Source organism: Capra hircus, chromosome 20 (genome assembly GCF_001704415.2).
Source record: "Capra hircus breed San Clemente chromosome 20, ASM170441v1, whole genome shotgun sequence".
NCBI lineage: Eukaryota > Metazoa > Chordata > Mammalia > Artiodactyla > Bovidae > Capra > Capra hircus.
In genome coordinates, this window is record NC_030827.1 from 59,212,380 (window position 1) to 59,224,953 (window position 12,574).

A 12,574-nucleotide genomic window follows, 5' to 3' on the forward strand; every position below is an offset into this window, starting at 1 on the left:
TCAATCTTGGGAGCAATTGCGAGCCCTCTGGGAGATATATTTTGATTAGGGGATGGTGTGGTTAAATTTGCATTTTGTAAAGGTCACTCTGGTAGCTGTGAGGAGAAAGGATTGGAAGACATCAAGGGGCAATCCTAGGAAAACTTACTGGGAGCTTATACAAATATCCCAAGCAAGAGATGATGCATCAGCTGAGAGGGCAGGGAGTGAAGCTGGAGTAGAGGAGAAAAGACTGAAGAGGTCATTAGGAGGTAAAACTGGGTAGAATTTGATGATGGAGGGAACGTGGTAGGGAAACAGGAGGGGCTAAGAATGAACCCTAGATTTCTTGCTGAGAGATCTAGATGAATGATGGTGCTTATGACTGAGATGGGGAAAACTGAAAGGGAATCAGGTAGAATGATAAGGTGCAAAGACCATGAGCTTGATTTGGGCATCAGTTCGATATTCACAGATTGTGTTTTGGGTTCCCTTGATGCATCTAAGCAGAGGAGCCCCGTAGGCAAATGGATATGGGATTTTCCTGGAGATACAGACGGTTGCTGGCTGTGTGGTTGTGGAAGAACTCATCCAGACAGGGAGTGCAGTGTGAGGCGGGGAGTCGGCAAGGAGGAGTTTGACTAATGGTTCAGAAGAAGATAAGGCTGCAGAGAAGATGGGGAAAGTGACCCAAGAACTGGGAAGATGGCAGGTTTCTGTTGATTGCTTTGTCTCGTACTGCATTGATTCGACTTTAGAGTCAAATCAGAGACACATTAAATTTTTTCCCCCAAACTTTAAAGTTTTTATTTTGTATTTAGATTTAGTTGATTAACAATGTTGTGGTAGTTTCAGGACAGACATGTTAAATTTTGAGTCTTTGATTAAAGCTGTACAATGAAAATGTTATTGCATTTCTTTTTAATCCCAATTTTTATTGAGATATAATTGACATTTGACTTTGTGTAAATTTAAGAATAATGATTTGATACATTTATATTGCAATATAATCTTCAATGTGTTAGCAAACACCTCAATTATCATTTCTTCTACTAGTGGGAACAATTTAGATCTAGTCTTTTAGGAAATTTGATGTTTAGAATACAGTTTTGTTGTCTGTAATCACTGAACTGTGTATTAGATCTCTAGGACTTATTTATCTACTATTTGCAAATAGATAGATCATCTTTACCATTCTCATACCTTCAGCCCCTGGTAACTACCATTTCACTTTCTTTTCTTTCAGGGTTTTTTCTTTCTTTCTTTCTTTTTTTTTTTTTTTTTTAAGATTTCACATATAAGGACAATCTTATAGTATTTTATTTTTTCTGTCTGACTTGTCTCATTTCACCCAATGCCCTCAAGGTCCATCCATGTTGTCACAAAAGGCAGGATTTCCTTTTTTCTCATGGCTGAATAGTATTTCACCTCTGCACATCTTTTCTGTCATCTTTCTTTCTGGAATAGTTTGGTGGAAAATTTTACAAATTAGGATAAATCTTTATCTATATATATCTGTGCTGTGCTTAGTCGCTCAGTTGTGTCCGACTCTTTGCGACCTCATGGACTGTTGCCCACCAGGCTCCTCTGTCCTTGGGCTTTTCCCGGCAAGAATGCTGGAGAGGGATACTATTTCCTCCTCCAGAGCATCTTTCCTACCCAGGGATTGAATCCCCATCTCTTATGTCTCCTGCATTGGTAGGCAGATTCTTAACCACTAGCGCCATCTGGAAGCCCCCAGAGATTTTCCTTTCCACACTGGGAGTCGAACCTGGCTCGCTTGGGTGAAAATCAGGCATCCGAACAGCTACATCATGTGGGAGAGGACATACTAAAGTCTGGATCTGGAAATATATAACTATTTATAGATACATATAAAAGAAGGAGTGAAGACAGGATCTCTGCTGAATTGATTATTCAAGAAGGATGTGTGACTTTCATGTGATTAAAAAGAGCTTTCATTTTTAATAGGACATCTGTATCTGTGCCGTGAAAGAGAGGGACATTGAACAAAAGCTGAAGCAAGTGATTAACGAATGGGACAACAAGACATTCACATTTGGCAGCTTTAAAACCCGCGGAGAGCTCCTCCTGAGAGGAGACAGTACGTCAGAAATCATCGCCAACATGGAAGACAGCTTGATGTTACTGGGTTCCCTCCTGAGCAACAGGTAGGACAATCTTTCCCCTGCGATTTCAGAACTGTAATAGCAAACACTTCAAGGGAGATTAATTAAGAAACACAACAGTACCCCCTGTTTAATTTATTCAACATCAAAAGTACTTGTTTTAATTTTAGCCCTTGGCACAGCATGGATAATACTGTTTTTATTTCATTATCCTCTCTTTGGGGGATGTGTTGGAGACCCTCAGTTGGGCAAAACAACACAACATGTAATTAGCCACTTGGATTTTGCAGAGTATTTCAGCTTTGCTGCTGACAAGCCTCATTGCGCAGCTGACAGCTCGACAGGCTCTAGATTCCAGAGGGAAAATTATTCTGAATTTTAGAATAATTATTTTACTTCAGAAACCTTTTCATCAACATCTATGGACTAGAAACTCTTAGTTGTGTACATGCTTTAATGAGGTGACAGATTAAGATGGAGAATGAATGTGATTCATAAAGAGAAGTAAAACGGCACAGACCGATACCAACCTAATATTTCTGTTTGACAACAGCAGTAGAGAAAGCTGCCATACTTTGGACATGTGGCTCAGAGACTCATAAATTTAGATTTCTTTGGTTCAGTGCTTCCTCTTGCTCTGTTTGAAATAATTCTTTCGTTCACCAGGATTTTCTCAAATATAGTATGATTGTGTAAGTGTTTGAAATGAGTAATAGAGAGTATAAAATTAGGTCTTAGAGATTTAGACCATTGGTAACCTCGAGTCTGCACTGCTGCACTTTCCTGTGCCATGGGCTTCCCTGGAGACTCAGCGGTAAAAGAGCCACATGCAATGCAAGAGACTCGAGTTTAATCCCTGGGTTGGGAAAGATTCCCTGAAGAATGAAATGGCAACCCACTCTGGTATTCTTGCCTGGGAAATCCCACGGACAGAGGAACCTCACAGGCTACAGTCCCTGGGGTTGCATAAGAGTTGGATACAACTTAGCGAGCAAACCATCACCACCACCACGTGCCATGTGGTCTTGTGGGTGCATTGGATAGAACAGTGCGTGGAACAAATACCTCTGTTGCGCTGGATCTATATTCTTTTGAAAAGCATGAATAAAACCCCCAGAAAGATGTGTAGAATATTGAAGCAATCTGTTTAGCACAGAAGAATATGGAAATGAAAATTTTATTCACTAATATGACTAATAGTTGAGATGACTTCAAGTCCGTTTAATGTTGGGCTAGAGAGACCAATAAACAGAGAGGAAAGAGAGGAAAAACAATGAAAGGAAGTACAATCATTTAGGATTAGGATTGTTGGCAAATAACAGAAGTGCCATATGCTTAAACAAGACTGACATTTGTATCTTTCTCACGTACCAAGAGTCCCAAGGTCAATGGCTCAGGTGGGATGTGGGCTCTGCCACATCCCTGGGGACCCAGGCACTGTCCGACTCACTCTGTTTTTCAGGTGTAGCGCTTCTCCTCCGTCTAGTCTTTACATTCAGTGCTGCTGCTCGCTTCTCATCTGGAAGAATGGTTTCCAGATTTGGCTACACACTAGCTATAGCTTTGCTGTTGTTGTTCAGTCGCTCAGTCATGTCTGACTCTTTGCGATCCCGTGGACTGCAGCACGCTAAGCTTCCCTGTCCTTCACCATCTCCCAGAGTTGCTCATGTCCATCAAGTAGGTGATGTCATCCAACTGTCTTATCCTCTAGGGAACTTAAAAAGAAAAAAGTCCCAGTGCTTGTATTGCACCCCAAACTGATTTAATCGGAGTTCCTAGGGCTGGGATCTAGGCAGACACTGGTAGTTTTCATGTTTATCAGATAATTAGAATATGCAGCTCTGGTTGAGAAATATTGATGTGGAACTTAATCTCCCAATATACATTGCTGCAAAGGAGGCTGGGAAATTTAATATTTTAACTGGGCACCTGTGAGTGTAGGTAGAAATGGGGTTGTATATCTAAAGAAGAAGGAGAAAAAGATCAAAGACTTTGGAAGACCACCATCAATTTCTGCCTCAAGAGGAAAATGGGAAGATAGATTAACTATGAAAGAAGCAGAGAAGTGGCGGTCATGTGTGGACATGGAGAAATCCTCAAATATATGTGTACACACAGACATGAGTGAGGTAGACAGGAGTGGATGGGAAGTTGGAAAGAGGCCCAGAAGAGGGCAGGCGAAAGAGAGAGTCCAGACAGTATCATACTTGAAAAGTGAATTAGTTGTTTGGTCCCTTCCAATGATTCCGTAATGGTTCCATATCGCGTGAAAAACCAGAGACCCCATGGAAAAGGCACAGAAGTTCAGCAGAGAGAAAGTTATTCCCTTGACTGCAGCGGCAAAGACTAGAATGAGTGGAGTCCAGTCTAACATCTGATCTGCTTCTTGGATGGCACGTCTCCCACCTCTCTCTGTGTGTTTGTGCGTTGCTCAGTCGTGTCCGACTCTTTGTGATTCCTTGGATTGTAGCCCAGCAGGCTCCTCTGTCCATGGGATTCTCTAGGTGAGAATACTGGAGTCGGCTGCCATTTCCTACGGCAGGGAATCCCTCTATGCTCTGAATCAAAAGGGGGAAAAGTCAGTGTAACAATGCCCAGCATGGAGTGATGAATTAGGCATTCAGTAGCATTGTTTTATTTATTTATTTATTTTTAATATTTTTCATATGAAAACCATAGCTTTATTTTAAGTTTATTTAGTTTTAAATGAAACAAAGATGAATATCTTTCATGATAAAAGATACAATTCATGAAGAAGATAGAATAAACCATTAGACACCTAACAACAAAGGAACAAAGATACATAAAGCAAAAATCAGAAGAAATATAAGGGAAAAAAACCCATACAATCACAGTGAGACAGGTTAACATTTCTCTGAGAATATTTCATCAAGTGCAGAAAAAATAAGAGTAGGAGCATTGTGAATAATGTCATTAATAATTTAAATATAATAGATTTTGACTTATATTAATCTTATATCCTACACAAATATGGTAACATCATTTAAAAAGCAGAAACATAATCAACGTTGTAATGAAATACATGAAAATCAGGATTTTTAAAAAGCTCTTTAGCTTGAAAACAACAAACATGAAATACCCCAAATCCCCAAATTCTTAATGTGTTTCTCATCTTAGGTACAATATGCCATTCAAAGCCCAGATTCAAACGTGGGTACAACACCTTTCCAACTCAGCAGACATAATTGAGAGCTGGATGATGGTGCAAAACTTGTGGGTCTACCTAGAAGCCGTCTTCGTGGGAGGAGACATTGCCAAGCAACTTCCCAAGGTCTTAGAAATTTCTCTGTGATTTCGTTAGGTTTTTACCTTCGAGAACTAATAGCTCATTATCCCTTTAAAAATGCAAAAATATTTCTACCTCTATTGAACCACCCCTTCTCCAATCTTTCTGTTGTTGTTGTCAAACTATTCTTAAGAGACTGAGAGAAATTGTGGAAGAGAGGGGCATGGAAATAAGAGTAAGAATGCTTTAAAATCGTGAAGTTTTGTAGGAAATGGAGGGTTAAAAATCAAAGAATGAATGCCTGCATAGTTGATATACTTCTTCAGATAATTTGAAGGTGGAAATTGGAACACTGTGGAATTACAGAGTTGTTATCTTGACAATGGTAGGATAATTTGTTCTACTACTGACAGCTTAAAATAACTCACACTATAAAATATACCCAATTATATCTGTAGTGTAAAATTGAGGGGCGGGAATCTGCAAGGAAAAACTCCCAAACAACACGGGCCTCTTATCAAGATGTTGAGTATGTTTTTCTCAACAAATTGTAATCATATCACTAGGTATGTATGGAGTTTATTTTGAGATTAAAATTTTTTCTTTTTTACCAGATTTCAAGGAGTCTTATCCAATTACCTTAAATTGTTTGCAAAATTATAACATTTTAACAATAAGAGTTTTAGAAGCATGATAATGTTGATCACTTTGGTTTCCTTAGCTTTCTCTTTGGTTAGTTTTCAGTTTAATTATAGAGGACAGATCTATCAGCAGATTTATGTGTGTGTGTGGTTACCAATGAAATATATCCATTCATTAAAATTTTAAGTATTTATTTTTGCACTTGTATTTGGCATGTTTTTCTTCTTGATTGGTGAAGAAGAGTCTCAAATTGGACTTAATAATGGAAACTTTCACATATAATGTTGGAGGAGCTAGGTGGAGTTTCTTGGTCTCATATTTGATATATGTGCTCACTGGTAAAATTCGGAAAATTTTAAGAAAGAAAAGGTATTCCTACTCTCTCAAAATAAACTGTGCATTTTCCATTTTTCCCCAAAAAAGTCTATTCAAAAATATTTCAAAATATTAAGGTTATATTATAATTAATTTTGATTATAAAATTTTAAAATGTCCATTTTTCTAAATACACAAATGATTCAATGCTCAGTATAGAAAGCTTGAAAAGCATAAGATTCGCTTAATTTGGAGATAATTGAAAACAATTGGGAGGGTCCTTTTCTCCCAGATTATCTTATATTTATTATTATTTTTATATCTACTTCCTGTTTTCAGTTAAAATAATGTCAGTCCCAGGTTTGAGCTGAAGACTCTTATTTAAGAAGGGATCATTTCAGTTCAGTTCAGTTGCTCAAATGTGTCCGACTCTTTGCTACCCCATGGGCTGCAGCAAACCAGGCTTCCCTGTCCATCGCCAACTCCCGGAGCTTGCTCAAAATCATGTCCATCGACTCTGTGATGCCATCCAACCATCTCATCCTCTGGCATCCCCTTCTCCAGCCTTCAATATTTCCCAGCATCAGGGTCTTTTCCAATGAGTCCGTTCTTCACATCAGGTGGCCAAAGTATTGGAGCTTCAGCTTCAGCATCAGTCCTTCCAATGAATATTCAGGACTGATTTCCTTTAGGATGGACTGGTTGGATCTCCTTGCAGTCCAAGGGACTCTTGAGAGTCTTCTCCAATACCATAGTTCAAAAGCATCAATTCTTTGGTGCTCAGCTGTCTTTATGGTCCAGCTCTCATATCCATACATGAAGGATGCTATGGTGCAAAAGGCCCAGGAAGAATTGAAATAGAGCACATCTAACATTTCAGGTGTATGCGGATATCCAGACTGGTCAGAAGTCCAGCCTTGGAGGGAGGTGTGTGAAACACCCTATCCTTGGGGTCACAGATGTGTCCAAGTGTGCTTTCTTACCTTGTTCTCATAGGAAGCCAAGCGCTTTTCCAATATCGATAAATCCTGGGTGAAGATCATGACTCGGGCACATGAGATGCCTAACGTGGTTCAGTGCTGCGTTGGTGATGAGACCATGGGGCAGCTGTTACCACACTTGCTGGACCAGTTGGAAATCTGCCAGAAATCCCTTACGGGGTAAGTTCACTGGGTTTGTGAAGGCTCTTAGTATGCTAGAGATGAAAGGGACCAGAGAAACTAGATGGGATTAGCCAGTTGGTTTCCTTTGGCTTAGACTTTATTCATGACCAACATTGTGGCATCGATAAAACTGAGCATTTGGAGTTTACCCACTCTCTAATCAGTTACTATTAATTGATTTCTCTGTTGCTGAAATTATAAGATTAACAGCTTCTTCCATCACTGGGACAAGATCTTGCAAATATTTTCATACAGTCCTTGTTTGTAAAATGAATATACTTGTTTTTCTGATATCTTTCTTGGATAAACATCTGAAGAAGCAAATTATTTCATTAAACTCAACTAAGAACAAGATAGAGAACTGAGAAGATGGATGGTGACTGCAGCCATGAAATTAAAAGATGCTTTCTCCTTAGAAGAGAAGATATGACCAACCTAGACAGCATTTTAAAAAGCAGAGACATTACTTTGCTGACAAACGTCCATCTAGTCAAAGCTATGGTTTTTCCAATAGTCATGTATGGATGTGAGAGTTGAATTGATGCTTTTGAACTATGGTATTGGAGAAGACTCTCAAGAGTCCCTTGGACTGCAAGGAGATCCAACCAGTCCATCCTAAAGGAAATCAGTCCTGAATATTCATTGGAAGGACTGATGCTAAAGCTGAAGCTCTGATACTCTGGCCACCTGATGCAAAAACTGGAAAAGACCCTGATGCTGGGAAAGATTGAAGGCAGGAGGAGAAGTGGACGACAGAGGATGAGATGGTTGGATGGCATCACCAACTCACTGGACATGAGTTTGAGGAAGCTCCGGAAGTGGGTGAAGGACAGGGAAGCCTGGTTTGCTGAGGTCCATGGGTTCGCAGATTTGGACACGACTGAGTGACTGAACTGGCTAACTGAAGAACAAGATGAACTGTGTCGTATACACAAGCAGTCAGGATTATATAAAAGCAAGAGCCCAATCTAATACCTGTCAATATATGTGGACACCCACAGTCATGAATGTGGAGGCTGGATGAATTCCCAGAGTAATAAATAATTTTCTCACTCTGGTTAATCATGATAAAATCACTGAAGTAGAAATATGTGAAATACAGAAACGAAAGTGGAGCAAAAGTAGGGTGATGATAGAACGAAAAACATTCACTGGGTTTTGGCAGCTCCTGGAGGCAGAGAACAGAGTCAAAACCCTTCCTTCCGTGTAGCTGGATTTTGCTTCTGCTTCAGCGATTGATTCATTGGATTCTTTTAAGATACAGTCCTGTGACTTCCTTGGTGGTCCAGTGGTTAAGACTCTGAGCTCCCAATGCGGGGGGCCTGGGTTCGATCCCTGGTTGGGGAACTAGATCCCACATGCTGCAACTAAGATCCTGTGTACTGAAACTAAGATCCAGCATAGCTAAAAAAAAAAAAAAGATACAATCCTGAGAATTGGAATTGTCGGCCTTTAGCTGACATAGCATGACACCTGCAAACAGACACAAAGCCAAAAGAGCTCGCTGTGTGTACTTTTTCCTGTCCTCTACGAAGTACAAACGTTTTCAGGTTAAGTCAAATATATGCGTTATATTTGTGAAAAATGAATAAATTCTATCAGTTTTGGAAAAAATACAGTCTCCCAATAGAATATGGAATCCCACTTGGCAAAATTAGTAACAAAAGGAAACAGAACAAAGCAAAATCATTGCGTGGGAAAATTAGTCTCTCTCAGTCTTTTCCCTGTTTCCATCCAGATTAAAGTATTCCTAGAAAGGCTAGTTTTTGTGTGTTTATGAAGTTTACCTTTTCCTCCCCACTTAGATACTTGGAGAAAAAGCGACTTTGCTTTCCCCGGTTCTTCTTCGTCTCGGACCCTGCTCTCCTGGAGATTCTGGGTCAGGCATCAGACCCGCATACGATACAAGCCCATTTACTGAATGTGTTCGACAACATTAAGACTGTCAAGTTCCATGAAAAGGTTTGCCTAATTCTCTTTGCTGGCCGGTGATTTACATATCCCGGAATCTCAACTGTCTTTATTAAATAGCTCTCCAATAGTGTTTACTAAGGATTACCTCCCTCTCCATTGAGCATTACCCAATGACTAAAAAGATACATTTGGGCCCTGTTTGCCTTCAGACCTTGTGATGTTTTAATATCTATAGTATAATGTGAATAACAAATCGTTTAAATCTGATTAAGAATGCTGTGTATGTAGCGTTCATGGCTTTCCATGTCAAGTTAATTGTTTAGAAATTTGGCACAGCAAAAAAGCTGTTAATAATTGTTTATCAAATAGTGCTTTGATTGAACAGAATTGCCACAGTTGTTTGATTATTTTATCTTTGTTGTTCAGTTGATAAATCGTGTCCTACTCTTTGCGGCCCCAGGGACTGCAGCATGCCAAGCTCCTCTGTCTTTCGTTACCTCCTGGAGCTTGCTTAAATTCATGTCCATTGAGTCAGTGATGCCATCCAACCATCTCATCCTCTGTCTTCCCCTTCTTCTGCCGGCAATCTTTCCCAGCATCAGGGTCTTTTCCAGTGAATCGGTTCTTCACATCAGGTGGCCAGAGTATTGGAGCTTCAGCTTCAGCATCAGTCCTTCCAGTGAATAGTCAGCATTCATGTCCTTATCTATTTTATTTTTATTTTATTTTATGGCTGCACTGCATGGCATGTGGGAGTTCCCAGACCAGGAACTGAACCCAGGGCATGGCTGTGAAAGCACTGAATCCTAACCACTGGACCACCAGGAAATTCCCTGATTTAATTGTTTTAATGAGGCTTTGGACAGTTTTGATATAATGATCCTCCATGTTTTTCATCATGCTCCATTGAAAACTTTTCTTTCTTTTTTTTTTCCTTCAAACACTCTGAATAAGTTTCAAGAATGGCGAAATTCATGAGACCCCAAAGAAGTTATTCAATGTGAGGAAAACTACATTTGCACAGCTGCTAGAAGAGATTATCTAATTCACCTCTTCACCCCAAATTCCCTAAAAAAATGACCCTTCCTGCTGGATAACTTATTGAGTTCCTCTATGGTACTTCATACAAACCTCAGTATTATTTATTTGTTCATCCTAGAATGCAGTTCACATCTGTTGAGCGAATACCATAGACTGGTTGTTGTGCTTAACAGTGGGAATATGCAACCCTGAGGGGACTCGTGCTCTGGTGGGGTCTGCGGAGTGCAGCTCCCGCAGCGGTAGAGTTAGTCCATTGTGTGCGTGTATGTGCTCAGTCATGTCTGACTCTTTGTCACCCCATGGGTTTTAGCCCACTAGGCCCCACTTTCCATGGACTTTTCCAGGCAAGAATATTGCAACGGGTTGCCTTTTCTTCTCCAGGGATTCTTCCTGACCTGGGGATTGAACCTTTGTCTCTTGTGTCCCCTACATTGGCAGGTGGATTCTTCGAAGCCATTAAAAGCCAGTCTTTTAACCTCTCACTGGCATAATGTCAGTCCTGGGGTTCAAGGAAGAGTATATTGCAACCCATATTGCAACTGTTTTTATGCAGCACAACATTCAAGAGAAATTTGGCCATTAAACTGTCAATATTTTTGATTTGCTGTGCTCATGTGTTCGTCGCTCAGTTGTGTCCGCCACAACCCCATGGACTGTAGCCCACCAAGCTCCTTTGTCCAGGGGATTCTCCAGGCAAGAATACTGGATTGGGTTGCCATTTCCTTCTCCAGGGGATCTTCCTGACCCAGGGAGTGAACCTGAGTCTCCTGTACTGCAGGCAGATTGTTTACCATCTGAGCCACCAGGGCAGCTCCTGCAACCCACTCCATTATTCTTGCTTAGAGAATCCCACGGACAGAGGAGCCTGGAAGGCTACAGCCCGTAGGGCTGCCAAGAGTTGGACATGACTGAGCATAGCATGCATGCATGTGTTCATGTGATGCACAAGTATGGGAATGCCTGTCAGGGAGCCCTAACCTGCATGTAAGGGGTATAGCAGAAGGCTTCCTGCAGGAGAACGTGATGTTTGAACTGGTTTTTGGAAGGGGAGTGAAACATATCAGGCACGTGGAGACAGGACCCCCTGACCTCTGCTTAGAGCAAGGGCAAGTGCAAGGGGAAGCCTGGGATGTCAGAAATGTGAGTATGGGAGGAGTTTATTACTTTCTTAGGGCTTCCATGAATTAAAACAGAAAATTAGTCTCTCATGGTTCTGGAGGCTAGACATCCAAACTAAGATGTTGGCAGGGTTGATTCCTACTGGAGGCTCTGAGGGAGGGTCCGTCTGTCTCCTAGTTCTGCTGGTGGTCAGCAATCCTTGGTTTTCCTTGGGTGTGGAGACACCACGTCCATCCCCACCTTTGTCTTCACAAGACTTTCTCTCTGTGTGTCTGCATCTAGCTCTCCTTCTTCTTCTAAGGATGCCAGTTATTGGATTTGAGTCCACTGCCATCCAAGGTGACCTCATCTTGAGTACATCTGCAAACACCCTATTTCCAAATAAAGTCTCATTCACAGGTACTAGGGGCTTCCTTTGTGGCTCAGATGGTAAATAAGCTGCTACAATGCAGGAGACCCAGGTTTGATCCCTGGGTTGGGAAGATGTCCAGAAGAAGGGAATGGCTACCCACTCCAGTATTCTTTCTTGCCTGGAGAATTCCATGGACAGAGGAGTCTGGCACGCTACAGTCCATGGGGTCACAAAGCATTGGACATGACTGAGTGGATGCCAACATGGTCTGTTCACAGTTACTAGGGCTTGAGGCTTCAATATATATTTTGGAGGACACAGTTGAACCCACAACACAGGCTGATGAGCAAAGGGAAAAGGAGAAGAAAGAGGCATGGACCATATTCCAGAGGGCCAAGTGCATTATACTATGGGATGTACTTCATCATGAATGTGACAGAAAGCGGGGGAGGTTTTCAGCAGAGAAGTGGCCTGATTTGTGTTTCAGAAAGATCTTCTATGTCAGGGTAGGAGTTGGAATAGAACGGGGAGCAAGGAAATCAGTGTTGAAAGTGATTGCAAAGTCAGGATGGAAAAGGCTGAGTTGTTACAACAAAAGGCATCAGTGGAGGGTGAGAAGAGACAGTGTGGACTGAATGGTTAAAAAAAAGTCAATGTTTCTTATAGACCTACT

General features: G+C 41.0%; 1 protein-coding gene across 1 annotated transcript in view; it reads left to right on the forward strand.

Annotated features, from left to right (window-relative positions):
* Window positions 1–12,574, forward strand: part of DNAH5 (dynein axonemal heavy chain 5) — a 258,304-nt gene that overhangs the window by 72,344 nt on the left and 173,386 nt on the right. Inside the window, exons 29-32 of the mRNA XM_005694882.3 lie at window positions 1,951–2,150; window positions 5,247–5,400; window positions 7,309–7,472; window positions 9,281–9,437. Of these exons, the coding sequence (XP_005694939.2) occupies window positions 1,951–2,150; window positions 5,247–5,400; window positions 7,309–7,472; window positions 9,281–9,437 (675 nt within the window). The remainder of the gene's footprint in view (window positions 1–1,950; window positions 2,151–5,246; window positions 5,401–7,308; window positions 7,473–9,280; window positions 9,438–12,574) is intronic.